Source organism: Arachis stenosperma, chromosome 1 (genome assembly GCF_014773155.1).
Source record: "Arachis stenosperma cultivar V10309 chromosome 1, arast.V10309.gnm1.PFL2, whole genome shotgun sequence".
NCBI classification, from domain to species: domain Eukaryota; kingdom Viridiplantae; phylum Streptophyta; class Magnoliopsida; order Fabales; family Fabaceae; genus Arachis; species Arachis stenosperma.
Window position 1 is genome coordinate 40,725,278 of NC_080377.1, and position 19,904 is coordinate 40,745,181.

A 19,904-nucleotide genomic window follows, 5' to 3' on the forward strand; every position below is an offset into this window, starting at 1 on the left:
AACTGATTGACTCCAGCTGGTTTTAATAAAAATCGATGAACCGGCGGATTTGAGAAACCCGCACTGGTTCAACTTAAAAAAGAAACCCTAATCCAGCGAAGGATCCCCTCCCCAACCCACTCCCTCGCTCTCTGAGACAGATCTGAAACGGGCCAAACGCAGAGGAGCTCTCAACGCGGCGCCTCAACCCTCTCACTCTCACAGAGTCGCTGTCGCCGACACCGCACGGTCGCCTTTCGTCGCCGGTTCCTCTGCGTTCGCCAGCTCCTGCGCCTTCACTGCTGACGCGTTGGCTGTACCTCCGTCCACGTCGCGTCGTCCCTGCGTCTTCACTGCGTCCGCCAGCTCCTGCACCTTCACTGCGTCTCGTTGCAAGTGTGCGTCTCTCGTCGTCGTCGTTGCGTCCTCATCGGGCTGGGCCTGCCGGCGCTGCTGCCTCCCCTTGCCAGTCTCTGCTTCCCCGTGCTTGGTCTCCCTCTTCTCTGCCCGCGTTGTGCCTTCACATCATCAGGTAAGCTTTTAAATTTTTTTAAGCTATTCAGTTACTGGATTATAATCTGTCTAACTGATTAATTGATTAACTGATGTTGATTAACTGATTCAGTTGATTCTTGATTATAATTTGTTGATTCTTGGCAGATTATTCACATTTTATTTTTACAGGGTAATATATGTAGGTTTAGTGATTGATTGATGTTTTCTCTCTCTCTCTCTCTCTCTCTCTCTCTCTCTCTCATTATCGGGGTTTAGGGTTGATTTGTTGCTGTTTTAATATCATTATGGTGAATTGAGCTGCTGTTTTTATATTGTTGGTGCTGTTTTGTTATTGTTCTGTGAATTTATATTGTTCTTCTCATGTTTATTCTGTTGAATAATCTGTGATGGTTTGGTTTTGTTTGCAGGGTTTAAACTAGGAGTATTTGGCACTTCTCAGGTTCTAAGCTTTTCGTCTAAAGGTTCAAACTTTTGAAACTCTATTGCTTTCTTCTATCCCCTTTATCTGCAGCACACTACTTTAACAAATAATGATTTGGTGGAATTAGTTCATATTCTGTGCATGAAGGACTTATGATCATATGCTTTTGAAAGTTCTAGTTATAGTTGTCTTTTATGGGAAGTGTTATAAACAAGTCTCAATTAGTTATTTTTAGAAATTGAGACAATTGTTGTAAAAATGTTAGTGATAATATGTATTCCAAATTTTAATTTTAAGTTTTTGACTATTTTATATTTTTTATTTATGTGGGACCAAGTTAATCGGTTCAACTAATGATTAACTGGTTGAACCAGTGATTCAGTAGTCTGACCGGTTTGATCACTGTTTCGATTCTGACAACTATGTTGTTAGGTCATGCATCATGCTTATCTTGAATTGTTATTATTATTTTGTAACCACTTGAGTGATGGTAATTGTTGCACGTGCTTGTGTAGCTGCCAATGTTACCAGCGTTGAAAGAGGTCCAATTGCTAGAAACACTTTTTTCTGTACAATTTAATTTACTATTCTGTAGACTGTAGAGTAGCCCTTTCTATTCTTTCTTGGTGCTTTGGTGTCTCTGTGTTGAATATACTGTCAAATTTTGTTCCCTCAAATGAGTACTTGACTAGTTGTAGGTTACTGGCTTTGAATAAGATTGCAATAGAGGGAAACGATTAAGGAAGTGAATGACTAGTTTTCTAAGAATGCATTTGAGATTGATTAAAAAAGAGGGCGTTTCCATCCCTTGCCACTCAAAGTCCTTTTGAATGGGAAGGAGGCAATGTCATTATCCCCTTTTTCTTTACTCATTAAACTTACAATTCATTTGACACGATGACATGATCCATACTACTCTATTCCATTCCTTTTCAATCTATTCCTTTATGAGCTGCTCTTCCATCTATAGAAAACCCCGTATATCCTCCCTATATATTGGCTCATAATTATGTTGATATACCTGTCAGAGTTAGTACAAAATTTCATTTTCTCAAACGGAAAGTTGCTCCAACAGCTGCTAAAGCCTCATCAAGACACGTTTTCTTAGTCCTCCTTTCTCCCGTCCAGATTTGAATGGCCATGCTTGCATGCATTAAAAAAAAATCATGGTTTCATATCTTTTGTTAATACAATGCTATTGTGCAGAAACTAAAATATTTCTATAACTTCTTTGGCTATGTCAAACTTTTGAAACTTTCAGTTTTCTGCATTATGATAAATGAATTTTGGCTATCGAGCTCAGAAACTGTCAGCAATGAATACTTTGGGCTGAGTAGGTGACATGGAGTTTCGATGTTTCAAAATGCAAATGAAGTATTGCTAGTGAAACTGAACTGAGATTATATATATAATATGTTTATTGAATGTTGTAAATCATCAATGGATTACAGTTACATATGTTTGAACTGGTACTATAAAATACTAAAAATGTGCTTAATTGGGAAATCATTAGCACTTTGTTGGGAACCCTACAAATTGGGGAAAATACAAGTGGGATATCAAATGGTAGTGGAAGTGTTAGAAGCTCCACAATATCTCCAAGAGAAACGCTCAAAATAATCAAATACAACTAATTAATCCCTTCTACATTTGCTTAACGGTAACATAACTCTCGCAACTAATTAATGAGTCCTATGATAATTTTCTCTTAAAAGTTCTAAAAAGGTTGGTCTTTAATCCTTTTTCTGCATATTGGTTGCATGCATATTCTGTTAAACATTGCAACCAATGACAATTTGGATGGATTGCATGCAATATGGACTAAGAATGAGTTTTTTCCTAGTGTTAAGTGGGGTTGGCTAAATGGATTAAATAATGCCATGTCTTTAGCCAAGCCATTTATGTCAAATGCTTAATATCCAAACTTTTCTTAATGATGTTATATTCTCTGGTTTATTCCTCTAGTATTTTATATTATTTCTTGTCATTTATACATACGGTTCTTATATTAAGACTTACTCTTTATGCTTTGCATACTTCAGTATATCTGTTTATTTTCCCTGCATCCAATTATGATACTTGTTTTCATTTACTTCTTTCTTCCACTTGTTTTGAAATTTTAGTTAGTTTTAGTCAAACTTTTGTGATGCATTTCATCTCGTATGGTTTATTTTGTTCTTTCTTTCAATTCCTATCAGTTAGATGATTAAACAAACATGACTTTTCCTGATGGTCGAAACTCTCCCAAGCAAGCCTAGATGAAAATATGAAACATGTACATATGTCTATCACTAATCTTTTTCTATTCTTTGTGGCAACAAGCTTAGTGTAGATCTCTCAAATTGGTAACAATTTGTTTGTGTGCTGCAAACTTTATTAAATTGGAAACTACGAACTAGTTTTGTTTATAGTGAGGTAGAATGTGGAAAATGGTATATTATACGATAGATTGTGTGCTGATATACAGTGCCAAATCATTTACACCATCTCAAATAGCCATGATACTCTTTATGCTACCAACATTGTTTTTGGTAACACTAGGCAATGAGTTGGTAGCTCTTGTTACCTTGAGGCAGGTTTATCATTATCCTAGTACAGAGTACATAAATTTTGTTTATAGTTTTAGAAAATTATGTTCCTATCTGCTGGCTGTAGTACATATTTATATTTTTGTTTATGAATTTTGCATTTGTAATCACTTTTTGTCGTCACTCTTGTTGAACCTCTCAGATATTTTGCTTGCAAGCTGTTTTTAGCATAAGCTAATCCAAGCATACCTAATCCGCTCAAGAAGATTATTGACCCCCCCCCCCCCCCCCTTTTCTCTCTCTCTCTCTCTCTCTCTCTCTCTCTCTCTCTCTTGTAATTGTAGACCTTAGAGTTACAGAAATAATATGGATCAGCAAAATCAAAATAACACTCCAGATGGTTCTGGTGATGTGCCTTTGAAGCGCAAACATGGTCGTCCAAGGAAGTACCCACGACCAGATTCAGAAGACGGTTCCTATATTTCACATAGTTACAGGCAAAAGCTGAATTCTGTCAGCGGTGAGCCAGCGGTAGTACATCCTGGATATCAAGGGGCTAATGGAAATCAACACTTTCAAAGGAATCAAGAAAATGATGCCATGATTGGCCAGGCAGTTTCCGGTGTAATTGAGGCAGTATTTGATGCTGGATATCTGCTCAGTGTAAGAGTTGGTGATTCTGATACTACTTTGAGGGGATTAGTCTTCAAGCCTGGACGATACGTTCCTATCTCTTCTGAAAATGATGTTGCTCCAGGTGTTCCAATGATCCGAAGAGATGAGGTTCCCATTCCTTCTGGAACTGCTCAGTTTCAGAATCCTCTCCCAAAGGAAAGGAATGAACAGCATGCAAACATTAATAGAAATGAAATTCATGCAATGAATGGGTCACCGTCACTCCCTCTTGTACCTAGACCGGCAACTGGTTCTAGTAATTCGGTTGTCACTTTAGGAAAGAATGTACCTACTGTGGCAGGTCAAACTACTACTCAAATATCCGGACGTAATATAATCCCTGCTTTGCTCCAACCTGCCGATTTTTCAAATGGGTTGCCAGTTTCAACTCCACCGTCTCAAGTTATGGCCCAAGTTTCTGTAGGAAGTGGAGCAAGTGTTACCAAAGAAATTTCAGCACCTGATGGAAATCAAGCACTTACCTCTCAAACTAGCCAGAACATCTTGTTGAGCAGCATGCAGTGCGAAGCTGTTCCACACCATCAGTCTTCTAATCTGCCAAATGAAGAACTGAAATCAATGAGTGTTCCTAACGCACCCTTTGAGCAGTTGGTCACTGAGGTTGTCAAGAGGATCGAAGCTCCATCAGATGCCATGGATATTGACACTGACAACAGTAAGTCAGATGACAAGACGCAACTGAAGGAACCAAGCTGTAGACAAGAAGAAAAAGACAATGACATGAATCAACCCGTTTTAATTAAGCCTCTAGAAGATGTACAATCTCATCCTCAGAAAAATTCTGCATCTGCTCCCCAACCTTCTGACTTTACCAAGACTGGCAAAATGACCGAGTTATTGCAGGTAGAAACGTTGTTGACTTAAAATTGTTATGCAAGTAAGATGGGAGCTAGGATGATGTTAGGAACCAAAACTTAAACTTGATGAGTAGTCCATCGCACGTATATGTTGTGAACTGTGTACTGATACATGGCTATAATTTGTTAAGATGTTGCAGGAGAACAAACCGGAGAATCAGGCATCCAAGCTGCAGAGCTATACCAATTGGATGATGTAAGTAATTTGGGAACCGGACTAGGAGATGGAACAACTGTTCAATCAACAAAACCTTTAATTTAATCAGTTATTTGTAGCTAATGTGCCAGCCGGGTTATCTATCATAAATTAGGCAAAATTTTCTGGCATATTTGAAATATATAGGTCTAGGTATCTCAAGGGTCTTGAATAATTTTAAACTTGCATATCTATGCCCTGTTACATTGCCATTAATTATTTTAAATTATAGACGCAACCTTCAAGTCGGGATGCTAATTACTTTATTCACAGAGAAATTATGTTCATACACAAGTGTCTCTCTACCCATGCAGTAGGACTTGGCTTTGTGGTTCCAATGTGATGGTTTAATTTTCTACTATATAACTAACAGGAAAACATTTTTTATTTTCTTGGGTATATAAGAACCACAATTTAATATTTATTGATCCGTATCCTTATAGGTCGGTAACTGCTCATTATATCTCAGGAAGAATCAGTCAAACGTTAAGATAACAAACTCGATTCTAACTAACGGATACCCGTTCCACTTCCGCTAATAAATCCACTAATAAATCGGTAACCAGACAAATAGAAAATGGTCAATGAACTCAACGATCGACTATTATATCTGAGGCTAAAGAGGACGGGCAGGCATCATCAGCAACATACACACTTTACCTTTTACTCGCTTAATAAGATTTGAAAGACGATTATTTGATTTAAGCGTCACGCACGGCACGCGACAGCCATTCTCCTCACAAAAGACGACTATAGTGCGAATTGTCATTCCACGGAGAAACATTTATAAATCTAAAATCATATATATATATTGTTCTTGCCTAGGGCTCAGGCCGCGGTATAGGTCAGTGGCGGCTAGAAATGCTTGTGCGTCTGTTCTTGCTAAAGATCGTGCCACCAGTGCGAGTCTCGTCCGAACAGTGGAGAGTACCTGTAAAAAAGACTCCAATGTTTAAGTTAATTTATGCGCAGGAATTAATAACGATTACAGTGAGTAGTGAATTCTGGATGTGTCTGTATTCGTCCCTTTGGCTATCTACAGAGCGCTACTTATGGTTGGAGAGATCTATTACCCGAGATTCCTAGCCTTATATCCGAGCTAAAGCTCGGATATCTCTCCTGTGGCTAAGTAACCTGGTTTTGACCTGGTATATTGCGTTCTGTTTGTTGGATGTGGTTTCTGTGAAGTATGACGTCAGACCGGGTTTTTAGGTATGGATCGCAGCCCCCAAGCTTGACTTGCTATGGTCGGGAGCAAGTTGAGGTTTTGTTAGTGTTGTCCGACGTTATACTTTGTTTGACCTATGTCCGAGCCCCAAAGCATGACTTGGTTCCGACCTTGACATTGAAGATTTGCCTTTAGGAGCGTAAATAATTGAAGATAAAGCATGATTTTAGAGAAATAAAAATAAAAATAACAAAAAGATAAGAATTAAAGAAAACTAAAAAATAGAATATGAGGAGTTGCATTTATTAGTGCTTCAGCCTCGAAAGGATGTTTGGGGATAGCTGTTAGTGGGTCCTTGGATCAAGGTAATCATGGCTATTGGTGTGGTTAATCATGTCAACAATTTTTGATTCAACGGTTGGGGATTAACCGTAAGTTTAATCGTGTGATAGTGTTTATTGCATTGGAAACCTCTGTGGTGTGTAGGGAGGTTTTTTTTTCACTGTACTTCTGTAGAAAGAAGATGGCATCCAAAGGTCAGTGTCTTTTGCTTCTATTCTTCCTTCTTTTCTTTGGTTCTCATGATGAAAAAACCAGAGGATAAAGTGGTTGAGGTTAAGGATGGCCTTTATAAATGGATTCACACAGACGTTAAGTGTCGTGCGTCCCTCTATCAGAACCCGAAAATGCTGGCTTCGCTTAATGCTTCGGACTAAGTTCGCAAGGACATCGGTTGTGGCATTGAGTTGATTGCTTGCAATGGGGAAGATAGGGTATGTGAAAAAAGGCGGATTGGGCGTATTTTTATGCTTATACCTGTTCGTTCTCTGAGTTGAATTTGAAGCTTCCTTTCACCAATTTCGAATGCATGGTTTTGACCCAATTGAACTGTGCTCCATCTCAGCTTCATCCCAATTCTTGGGCTTTTCTTCGTGGTTTTGAGATTCTAATGATGTTTTTAAATCACACACCCTCGTTGAACCTGTTTTTCTTGCTTTTTCAATCGAAAAGAGTCCGCAGAGGTCTCTGGATAAACTTGAGTAGTTACCCAGGGCGCGCTTTGTTTTCCTTATTCAATTCTTCTTTCAAAAGTTTTAAGGAAATGTTTGTAAAAATCCGTTCTTCTGAGACTGAGTATCCCTTTTTTCTTGATGATGAACTGGGGAAAAATTTTTCTCTCTATTGGTGTCCTGAACCCATGCAAGTTCTTGATGCCTTAGAGAGATCTGGGAAGGATGATCTAATTTTGGATTATCTGATTGATGTGCTTTCTTCTGGTAAATTATTGTCCATTGCCAAGCTTCTTAAGGCTGAGACTGATTCTGATGGGTTGAGTGAATATATTGGTGAGTATTTTTGTTGGGTTTGCCTTGTGTTGGTCATTTGTATGTTATACTGAAGAGGTATATGTGTTTATTTTTTGTTATTAGGTGGGAGGGTTCCGAGCTTGTCCTCAGCAAATATGAGATCGTTTTTGGAGAAGAAAAGGGAAGGAACATATGCTTCTGCGAGTAAGGTTTTGAAGGAAGATAACGCTGATGTCGCTCAGTCAAGTGCACATCCGCGTGGGGAGAAGAGGAAAAGTCCTGAGCCGGAAGGTTCACTCGAGATTCTCTCTGGTTTTGACTTTACTGCCGGCTCCAGGATCAGGAGTGGTGTTAGGAGGCAAATACCATTGCATGAATTTGTGTCTGAGGGGAGTTCAGAATCTGTATGGAGTGATCGGTTTCCATTTTCTGCTCTTTCGGATAAGGTCGGTTAGAATGCTCATGATGTTCAGCTTTTGAAAGATGTTGGCAAAGAGGTTGTTGGGCAGTATATGCATGTTAGTCTTTTTGTAATTTTGTTTTCCGTTATTCTTGGAAAATTTTGGTATTTTATAATAATGTTTTTTACAGGTTATTGCTACTAGGCTGCTTTTTGTTGTTCGTAGTGCTGAGCTTTTAGGCGCTCAGGAAAAGAAAGATGCTAAAATGGTCAAGCTTCTTGAGAAATCACTTTTTGAAAGAGATGAAGTGATTATGGATTTGACCAAGAGAATGAAAGATTTGGAAAATGGTGTTAGGAGTTTGCAAGGCCAGATTCGCTCCTTGCAGGAGCAGTTGAAGGAATCTGACTTGGAGAAAGAAAGATTGACTGCTCGGATTTAGGAGCTAGAAGATGGAGGCATAGAAATGTTTGTTGCCGGGTTTGACTGAGATGTGAGTCAGGTGTCTGTCTTTGCTCCTGACTTCGACGTCAGTCTGTTTGATGTTATGAAAATAGTTGTTAGGGGAATTTGGTGGATGATGAACTTGGGGATAAAGCCCAGGAAGAAAATGTGGATGTTAATGATAAGTGAATGTTTGTCTATTGTTGATCTTTGTAGACTTTGTTAGAGCTTTAGATTGCTCATTTTGTATTTTGGTATAAAGAATAGCTAAGACTCTGTATGCAATATGCCTTGCTATTTAATATGAATGCATGCTTGTTTTGCTAGATAGTATTTTTGAATGATGTCTAGTAGACTTGCTTGATTGATTTTGAAGTGGTCGGCCTCGTTAAAACCTCTCCGAATAAAATCCTTGTCATGGGAAAAAACTTCGGTCGTAGGAAAAAGAGTACCTTCCGATCTTCAAGAGGTTACAAATGTTCAAATATGATACAATTGTAATGAAGTAATATTCCAAGTATTTGGTAGATCAACTCCGTCCAGGGTTTGCAATGAATATGCACCTCGGCCGTGAACTTGTATAACTCGGAAAGGGCCCTCCCAATTGGTAGCAAGCTTACCCTCCCCAGGTGGCTTTCTGACATCCTCAAGGCGTCGGAAAATGAGGACTCCTCGTTGTAACATCCGAGGTTTGACCTTCGTGTTGTATTTGCGCTGGACCATAAGTTGAATCGCCTCATGTCTTATCCTTGATTCTTCTCGTACTTCTTCCAGTGTATCCAACTCGGCTTTCCTGGTTTGGTTGTTTGTATCTTCATCAAAATGATTCGTCCTGATTGATCCTTGGGATATTTCAACCAAAGTCATTGCGTCGGATCCGAACATTAACTTGAAAGGTGTTTTCTGAGTTGAACTTTGTGGGGTGGTGTTGTATCCCCGGAGGATTTTGGGTATCAATTCTGTCCACTGTCCTTTGGCGATTGTTACTTTTTTCCTTAGAGCCTACAAAATGACCTTATTAGCTGCTTCGGCGAGCCCATTGGATTGTGGGTGCTCGACCGAGGAAAAATGGTGATTTATATTTAAATTTTGTAGAAAAGAAACTATTTTCTTATCAGTGAATTGTCTACCGTTATCAGTGACAATATCCATAGGTAGTCCATATCGACATATAATAAATTTCCAAATGAAACCTTTTACCTTGTCCGACGTTATCTTGGCTAGTTGTTGGGCCTCTATCCATTTTGTGAAATAGTCGATTGCCATTAACAGAAATTTCACCTTACTTTTAGAAATTGGGAAAGGGCCGAGTATATCTAGCCCCCATCTGTGGAATGGCCATCCGATCTCTGTGGTGTGTAACGTCTCAGCTGGGTTATGGATAACTGGTGCGCACCTTTGGCAGCTGTCACATCTTCAGACCTTCTCGAGGCAGTCTTTCCTCAATGACGGCAAGTAGTATTCTGCTCTTAGTATTTTCGCTGAAAGGCATCAGCCTCTGATATGTGTGCCACAAATTCCTTCATGTGCCCCTTCCATTGCTAGGGTGGCTTCTTCATCTCCTAGGCACTTGAGTAAAGGTCGGGAGAAACCTCTTCTATAAAGATCATCTCCAATGATGGTGAAGAAGCTTGCTCTCCTCTGAAAGAGCTTCGGGCTTTTTTCCCTCTGTGGCATGTTTCCATGTTTTAAAAATTCGATGTAAGATGTCCTCCAATCCTGCTCCTGTGACATACTCATGACAAGGTTATTGCATATGCTAGGTTGTTCTAGTGTTATAGGTGGTATTCCTACTTTTCAAGATGTAGCTAACTTAGATAGCACATCGGCTCGATGATTGTCATTTCTATTTATATGCATTATTTCAAAGTGTTTAAATTACTGAGCTAAATATTTCACCTGTGCATAATATTGTTCTAACGAAGGTTCTCCTACCTGGAATATGTCGTATACCTATTGAACTACTAAGAGGGAGTCGCAATAGACCTTGATGTTTTGTATCCCGCACTCTTTTGCTAGGCGTATACCGGCTAGGAGTGCTTCATATTCAGATTGATTGTTGCTAATAAGAATCATGTACTTTATTGATTGCTCGGTTGAGATTCCTTCTTTATCCTTGAGGACTATCCCAGCTCCTCCGCCGTCTTCCTTGGATGCACTGTCCACATACAGCTCCCATTCTGGGTGTATATCTTCAGTTGATGATAGTTTTGCTACGAAATCGGCCAATGCTTGTGATTTCAATGAGCCCCGAGTTTGATATTCCACATCATATTCTGATAGCTCAATAGACCATTTGGTCATTCTTCCAGTGAGGTCGGGTTTTGTCAACACCTGCCTTAGTGGTTGGTTTGTTCGTACTATGATCTTGTGGCTTTGAAAATAGTGCCTTAGGCGTCTCGCTGTGATTACAAGGGCATAGGCCAGCTTTTCGATGATCGGATATCACATTTCTATGTTTTGCAGAATTTTTCTGACGAAGTATACTAGATTTTGTTGCTGATCTATTTCTGTTACAAGCACAGATGAAATTGAATTAGCAGATACTAAAAGATACAAATTAACGGGTTACCAGGTTTTGGTTTTGCCAGTACGGGAGGCGATGATAATATCAGTTTGAACTCGACAAATGCGTTTTCGCATTTCTCTGTCCATTCGAACTTCTTTGATTTTCGCAGTGTATTGAAGAAGTGACCCGATCTTGCTGCCATTGTTGGTAGGAACTGACGATCGGATTTTCTATCGGTAAAGAATTCACAAATAAGTTTGCGTTGTAGGTATAGTTTCTAAACCAACAGAGAATCCTTTCGTGCAAAAGTTTTGGTTGTCACAAGTAACAAACCCCTAATAAAATTGATAACTGAAGTAATCAAACCTCGGGTCGTCTTCTCATGGAATTACAGGGAGGTGTTCTTATTATTGATTATGGAAAAAGTATCTTTTTTGGGGTTTTTAAATAGGTTGAACAAGAAAAGTAAATTTCAAGAAATTAAATTAATAACTAATAAAGCTCTTGGCAAGGTATGAGAACTGGAAGTCCTATCCTAGTTATCCTCATCAATTGTGATGAGAATTGGCTTTTGCTCCTACTTGGTCAACCTCTAACTATGAAGGTATGTTAAGTGGATAAATCAATTTGATTCCTCAAGTCTTAGTCAATTCCTAAGAAAAGACTAGAGTTAGGGGAATTCAAATCAATCAACAAAGAATTCCAATTTTCAATCATCAGCTGAGTTTGATAACTCAAGTGTCACCAATTACTCAACCAAAGCTAAGAGTGTAAAAAGCTAAATTAAAATCATAAATATGAAATACCTCAAATTGCAATAAATAGAAAATCAAATTAAACATGAGAATTCATAAACCAAATAGCAACATAAAGTAATCAACAAGGGAAAGTAAATAAACTAAAGTACTAGAAGAATTAAAAGTAGAAGAGAAAACTAAATAAGAAAAGCTAATCCTAAAATTCTAAAACCTAAGAGAGAGGAGAGAGCCTCTCTCTCTAGAAACTACATCTAATCCTAAAATTATGAATTATCAGCTTATCTGATGAATGGATGTATTCTCCCACTTTATAGGCTCTAATCTGTGTTTTCTGGGCCAAAAACTGGGTCAAAACAGCCCAGAAATCGCCCCCGGTGATTTCTAGTTTATACAGGTCGCTGCAAAGTCACGCGGAAGCGTCGTCCACGCGTTAGCGTGGATTGGGTTTTTGCCAGGTCACGCGTCCGCATGATCCACGCGTTCACGTCGCCTGGCTTTGGGGCAGTGAAGAATGAAACTCTCGCGCGATCTAGAATTTTCACAAATAAATTTCCGTTGTAAGTATAGCTTCTAGACCGACAAGAATTCCTTTCTTACAAAAGTTTTGGTTGTCACAAGTAACAAACCCCTTTGAAATTGATAACCGAAGTATTTAAACCTCGGGTCGTCTTCTCAAGGAATTGCAGGGAGGTATGATTTATTATTGGTTATGGAAAAAGGTATGTTTTTTTGGGGTTTTTAAAAGGTTTGAACAAGAGAAATAAATTACAAGGGAAATAAATTAATAATTGAAAAACTCTTGGCAAGGTATGAGAACTGGAATTCCTATCCTAGTTATCCTTATCAGGTGTGATGAGAATTAGGTTTCAACCCCACTTGGTCAGCTTTTACTAAACAAAGGAAGGTTAACGTGGACTAATTAACTTGATCCTCAAGTCCTAGTCAATCCTTATGGAAGGACTAGCTTTAGTGTGATCCAGATCAATCAGTAATTCCAATTTCAATCAACAGCTGAGTTTGATAACTCAAGTGTCTCCAATTAATCAATGAAAGCCAAGAATATGAAAAGTTAAATAAAAGCATAGATTTGAAATACCTCAAATTGCATTAATAAAAGAAAATCAATCCAAACATAAAGAGTTCATAAACCAAATTAAGAAAATAAGTAAAAGGAACATTGAACCTGAAAATTGAGAAGGAGAAATCATAATTCCTTTAAGAGGAATCCTAATCCTAAATCCTAAGAGAGAGGAGAGAACCTCTCTCTCTAAAAACTACATCTAAAAACCTAAAATTGTGTGTATGATCTCCTCTCTTGAGTCTCTGCATGTTCCCTGACTTTAATATGTGTTTTTGGGACAAAATCTGGGTCAAAACACGGCAGAAAATCTTCTTTAGCATATTCTGTAATTTCTGCAGATTGCGCATGTCACGCGTACGCGTCGGTCATGCGTACGCGTCATTCAGCAATTTTTCTCTCCACGCGTGCGCGTCAGGCACGCGCTCGCATCGTTTGCGCGAACTCCAATCCATGCGTATGCGTCCAGCACGCGTACGCGTCGCTGTGATTTTGTCCAAATCGCGCGCACGTGTTAGCCATGCATGCGCGTTGCTGTTTGCTGGTTGTCTCCTTTATTTCTTGTGCTCTTTCCCTTTTTGCAAGCTTCCTCTCCATTCTCTAAGCCATTCCTGCCCTATGAAGCTTGAAACACTTAATCACACTGGTGGACGAAATTGTGGTCCATGTTCTAACTATTTTGAGATGAAGTCTTTTATTATGACACTGGTTGAATCCACAACTCCGTTCAACTAACCAGCAAGTGTACTGGGTCGTCCAAGTAATAAACCTTACGTGAGTAAGGGTCGATCCCACAGAGATTGTTGGTATGAAGCAAGCTATGGTCACCTTGTAAATCTCAGTTAGGCGGATTAAAATTGTTTATGGGGTCAGAAATTAATAATAATAAGAAAATAGATGATATAGTAAAAGGGATAGAATACTTATGCAGATTCATTGGTGGGAATTTCAGATAAGCGGAATGGAGATGCTGTAGAGCTCACGGACGCCTGCTCTCCTACTGCTTCTACTCAATCCTTCTTACTCCTTTCCATGGCAAGCTTTGTATAGGGGTTCACCATCAGCGGTGGCTACTTTCAATCCTCTCGGGAAAATATCCTATGCGGCTGTCACTCGCACAGCTAATCAGTCTGGAGGCATCACCCATGGTTGATGGCTACATCCCATCCTCGCAGTGAAAACTAATGCTCACGCACTCTGTCACAGTACGGCTAATCACTGGTTGGTTCCCGCGCCTACTGGAATAGAATCCCTTGATTCTTTTGCGTCTGTCACTAACGCCCAGCACTTGCAAGTTTGAAGCACGTCACAGTCATTCATTACCGGAATCCTACTCGGAATACCACAGACAAGGTTAGACCTTCCGGATTCCCAGGATCCTACTCGGAATACCACAGACAAGGTGAGACTTTCCGGATCCTCATAAATGCCGCCATCTATCTAGCTTATATCATGAAGATTCTGTTGGGGAATCTAAGAGATACACATTCAAGCTCGGTTGCATGTAGAACGGAAGTGGTTGTCAATCACGCGCGTTCATAAGTGAGAATGATAATGAGGGTTATCTGACTCATCACATTCATCATGTTCTTGGGTACGAATGAATATCTTGGAATAAAACTAAGATAGCATTTGAATAAAAGAAGATAGAATTTCATTAATACTTGAGGTACAACAGAGCTCCACACCCTTAATCTATGGTGTGCAGAAACTCCACCGTTGAAAATACATAAGCAAAGGGTTCAGGCATGGCCGACTGGCCAGCCCCCCCCCCCCCCAAAACGTGATCAATGATCTCTTAAGATGAAGAATAAAGTAAAACTGAGACCAAAGATGTCTAATACAATAGATAAATGTCCTATATATACTAGACTAGCTCCTAGGGTTTACATGAGTAAGTAATTGATGCATAAATCCACTTCCGGGGCCCACTTGGTGTGTGCTTGGGCTGAGCTTGATCAATCCACGAGCTGAGGCTTCTCTTGGCGTTGAACTTTGAGTTATGACGTGTTTTGGGCGTTCAACTCCGGATTATGACGTTTTTCTGGCGTTTAACTCCAGACAGCAGCATGAACTTGGCGTTCAACGCCAAGTTACGTCGTCAATCTTCGAATAAAGCATGGACTATTATATATTGCTGGAAAGCCCTGGATGTCTACTTTCCAACGCCGTTGAGAGCGCGCCAATTGAAGTTCTGTAGCTCCAGAAAATCCATTTCGAGTGCAGGGAGGTCAGATTCCAACAGCATCAGCAGTCCTTTTGTCAGCCTTCTTCAGAGTTTTGCTCAAATCCCTCAATTTCAGTCAGAATTTACCTGAAATCACAGAAAAACACACAAACTCATAGTAAAGTCCAGAAATGTGAATTTAACATAAAAACTAATGAAAACATCCCTAAAAGTAGCTTGAACTTACTAAAAACTACCTAAAAATAATGCCAAAAAGCGTATAAATTATCCGCTCATCACAACACCAAACTTAAATTGTTGCTTGTCCCCAAGCAACTGAAAATCAAATAGGATAAAAAGAAGAGAATATACTATAAATTCAGAAATATCAATGAATATTAATTATAATTAAATGAGCGGGACTTGTAGCTTTTTGCTTCTGAACAGCTTTGGCATCTCACTTTTTCCTTTGTAGTTTAGAGGGATTGGCGTCTCTGGGGAACTTAGAATTTGGGATAGTGTTATTGACTTTCCTAGTTAAGCATGTTGATTCTTGAACACAGCTACTTATGAGTCTTGGCCGTGGCCCTAAGCACTTTGTTTTCCAGTATTACCACCGGATACACAAATGCCACAGACACATAACTGGGTGAACCTTTTCAGATTGTGACTTAGCTTTGCTAAAGTCCCCAGTTAGTGGTGTCCAGAGCTCTTAAGCACACTCTTTTGCCTTGGATCACGACTTTAACCACTTAGTCTCAAGCTTTTCACTTGGACCTTCATGACACAAGCACATGGTTAGGGACAGCTTGATTTAGCTGCTTAGGCCTGGAGTTAATTTCCTTAGGCCCTCCTATCCATTGATGCTCAAAGCCTTGGATCCTTTTTACCCTTGCCTTTTGGTTTTAAGGGCTATTGGCTTTTTCTACTGCTCCTTCTTTTTCTATATACTCTTTTTTTAGCTCCACTTTTTTTTTTTTTTTTTTTTTCGAATGCTTCTTCTTTTTCACTACTTTTTCTTGCTTCAAGAATCAATTTCATGATTTTTCAGATCCTCAATAACATTTCTCTTTGTTCATCATTCTTTCAAGAGCCAACAATTTTAACACTCATAAACAACAAGATCAAAAGACATATGCACTGTTCAATCATTCATTCAGAAAACAAAAAGTATTGTCACCACATCAATATAATTAAATTAAATTCAATAATAAATTCGAAATTTATGTACTTCTTGTTCTTTTGAATTAAAACATTTTTCTTTTAAGAGAGGTGAAGGATTAATGGATTTTATTCATATCTTTAAGGCATGGTTACATACTAATGATCATGAAATAAAGACACAAAACATAGATAAACACAACAATTAAAAACCGAAAACAGAAAGAAATAAAGAACAAGGAATGAATCCACCTTTTAGTGGCGTCTTCTTCTTGAAGGCCCAACAATGTCCTTAAGCTCTTCTATGTCCCTTCCTTGCCTTTGTTGCTCCTCCCTCATTGCTCTTTGATCTTCTCTTATTTCTTGGAGAATGATGGAGTGCTCATGATGTTCCACCCTTAATTGTTCCACATTATGGCTCAAATCTTCTAAGGAGGTGTTGAGTTGCTCCCAATAGTTGTTGGGAGGAAAGTGCATTCCTTGAGGCATTTGTTGATGATGCACTTCCTCATGTTCTTCTTGAAGGCCGTGAGAGGCTTCTCTTGCTTGCTCCATCCTCTTCTTTGTGATGGGCTTGTCTTCTTCAATGGAGACATCTCCTTCTATGATAACTCCAGCTGAGTAACATAGGTGGCATATAAGGTGGGGGAAGGCTAGCCGTGCCATTGGTGAAGGCTTGTCGGCTATTTTGTAGAGTTCATTGGAGATGACTTCATGAACTTCTATTTCCTCTCCAATCATGATGCTATGAATCATGATGGCCCGATCCATAGTAACTTCAAATCGGTTGCTTGTAGGAATGATGGATCTTTGGATGAACTCCAACCATCCTCTAGCTACAGGCTTGAGGTCCAGTCTTCTTAGTTGGACTGGCTTGCCTTTGGAGTCTACTCTCCATTGGGTGCCTTCCACACATATGTCCATAAGGACTTGGTCCAACCTTTGGTTAAAGTTGACCCTTCTTGTGTAGGGGCGTTCATCACCTTGCATCATGGGTAAGTGAAACGCCAACCTCACATTTTCCGGACTAAAATCCAAGTATTTCCCCCTAACCATTGTGAGATAATTCTTTGGGCTTGGGTTCATACTTTGGTCATGGTTCCTAGTGATCCATGCATTGGCATAGAACTCTTGAACCATTAAAATTCTGACTTGTTGCATGGGGTTGGCTAAGACTTCCCAACCTCTTCTTTGAATTTCATGTCGGATCTCCGGATACTCATTTTTCTTGAGCTTGAAAGGGACCTCAGGGATCACTTTCTTCTTTGCCACAACATCATAGAAGTGGTCTTGATGGCTCTTGGAAATGAATCTTTCCTTCTCCCATGACTCGGAGGTGGAAGCTTTTGCTTTCCCTTTCCCTTTTCTTGAGGAAGCTCCGGCCTTAGGTGCCATTGGTAATGGAAAAAAAAAAGCTTAAGCTTTTACCACACCAAACTTAAAATTTGCTCGTCCTCGAGCAAGAAAAGAAAAGAAAAGTAGAAGAAGAAGAAGAGAATATGGTGGAGAGGGAGAGAAGTGGTTTCGGCTATGTGGGAGAAGATGGGGTTTGTGTTGTGTGAAAATGAAGAAGAATGGGAGGGTATTTATAGGGTGAGGGAAGGGTGGGAGTTCGGCCATTTTGGGTGAGAATGGGTGGGAAATTGAATTTGAATTTTATGAGGGTGGGTGGGGTTTATGGGGAAGGGGAGGTTGATGTGAATGGTGAATGGGGTAATTGGGAAGAGAAATTGAGGTGATTGATGAAGAATATTGGGAATTGTGACATGGGGTATTCACATCACAAAAAATAGGATTAGGAGGTAAAGTGGGAATATGGTAGGTGGGGATCCTGTGGGGTCCACAGATCCTGAGGTGAGGATCCTGTGGGGTCCACAGATCCTGAGGTGGAAAGAAATACCATTCCTTCTCCCTATAGGCATGTAAAATGCCTTCATGCATCATTCTGGCGTTCAAACGCCCATTGATGCATGTTTTGGGCGTTCAACGCCCATGTAATGCATGTTTCTGGCGTTGAACGCCAGTTTCATGCTTGTTCCTGGCGTTCAGCGCCAGTTTGTCCTCTCTGTGCACCATCCTGGCGTTTAACGCCAGGTTGTTGCTTGTTTTGGGCGTTCAGCGCCAGAATGGTGCTCTGTTCTGGCGTTGAACGCCAGACAGATGCATCTTACTGGCGTTGAACGCCAGTCTGCGCTACCTCCAGGGTGAAAATTTTTTTCTTCTGTTTTTGACTCTGTTTTTAATTTTTTTGATTTTTTCGTGACTCCTCATGATCATGTACCTAATAAAACATAAAAATAACAAAGAAACAAAATAAAATAAAATCAGATAAATAAAATTGGGTTGCCTCCCAACAAGCGCTTCTTTAATGTCAATAGCTTGACAGTGGCTCTCATGGAACCACAAGGTGATCAGGTCAATGTTAGTGTGGTCCCAACACCAAACTTAGAGTTTGGATATGGGGTCTTAACACCAAACTTAGAGTTTGGTTGTGGCCTCACAACACCAAACTTAGAGTTTGACTGTGTGGGCTCCTCTTGACTCTGAACTGAGAGAAGCTCTTTATGCTTACTCTCTTTTGTCACAGAGGGATGGCCATGTGCCTTAAACATAAGGTAGTCCCCATTCAATTGAAGGACTAACTCACCTCTGTTGACATCTATCACAGCTCCTGCTGTGGCTAGGAAAGGTCTTCCTAGGATGATGCATTCATCATCTTCCTTCCTAGTGTCTAGGATTATGAAATCAGTAGGGATGTAAAGGCCTTCAACCTTTACTAGCACGTCCTCTACTATTCCATAAGCTTGTCTTATGGACTTGTCTGCCAATTGTAATGAGAACAAGGCAGGTTGTACCTCAATGATCCCCAGCTTCTCCATTACAGAGAGTGGCATAAGATTTATCCCTGACCCAAGATCACATAGAGCTTTTTCAAAGCTCATGGTGCCAATGGTGCAAGGTATTAAGAACTTGCCAGGATCTTGTTTCTTTTGAGGTAGAGTTCTCTGAATCCAAGTATCTAGTTCACTAATGAGCAAGGGAGGTTCACTTTCCCAAGTCTCATTACCAAACAGCTTGGCATTCAGCTTCATGATAGCTCCTAAGTATTGAGCAACTTGCTCTTCAGTCACATCTTCATTCTCTTCAGAGGATGAATATTCTTCAGAGCTCATGAATGGCAGAAGGAGATTTAAAGGAATCTCTATGGTCTCTAGATGAGCCTCAGATTCCTCAGGATCCTTAATAGGAAACTCCTTCTTGCTTGAGGAACGTCCCAGGAGGTCTTCCTCACTAGGATTTTCGTCCTCCTCCTCCCTTGTGCATTCGGCCACATTGACTATGTCAATGGCCTTGCATTCTCCTTTTGGATTTTCTTCTGTATTGCTTGGGAGAACACTGGGAGGAGTTTCAATAACTTTCTTACTCAGCTGGCCCACTTGTGCCTCCAGATTTCTAATGGAAGATCTTGTTTCATTCATGAAACTGAAAGTGGCCTTTGACAGATCAGAGACTATGTTGGCTAAATTAGAATTGTTTTGTTCAGAGTTCTCTGTCTGTTGCTGAGAAGATGATGGATATGGCTTACTATTGTTTAGCCTATTGCGTCCACCATTGTTAAAGCCTTGTTGAGGCTTTTGTTGATCCTTCCAGGAGAAATTTGGATGATTTCTCCATGATGAGTTATAGGTGTTTCCATAAGGTTCACCCATGTAATTAA

At 39.8% G+C, this 19,904-nt stretch overlaps 1 protein-coding gene across 1 annotated transcript; it reads left to right on the forward strand.

Moving 5' to 3' along the window:
- Window positions 1–3,810: 3,810 nt before the first annotated feature.
- LOC130953440 (protein METABOLIC NETWORK MODULATOR 1-like) lies at window positions 3,811–5,366 on the forward strand. The gene is made up of 2 exons (XM_057880776.1): window positions 3,811–4,983; window positions 5,129–5,366. Exons 1-2 carry the CDS (start codon window positions 3,811–3,813, stop codon window positions 5,195–5,197), a joined length of 1,242 nt encoding a protein of 413 aa, XP_057736759.1. The 3' UTR covers window positions 5,198–5,366.
- Window positions 5,367–19,904: the final 14,538 nt, after the last annotated feature.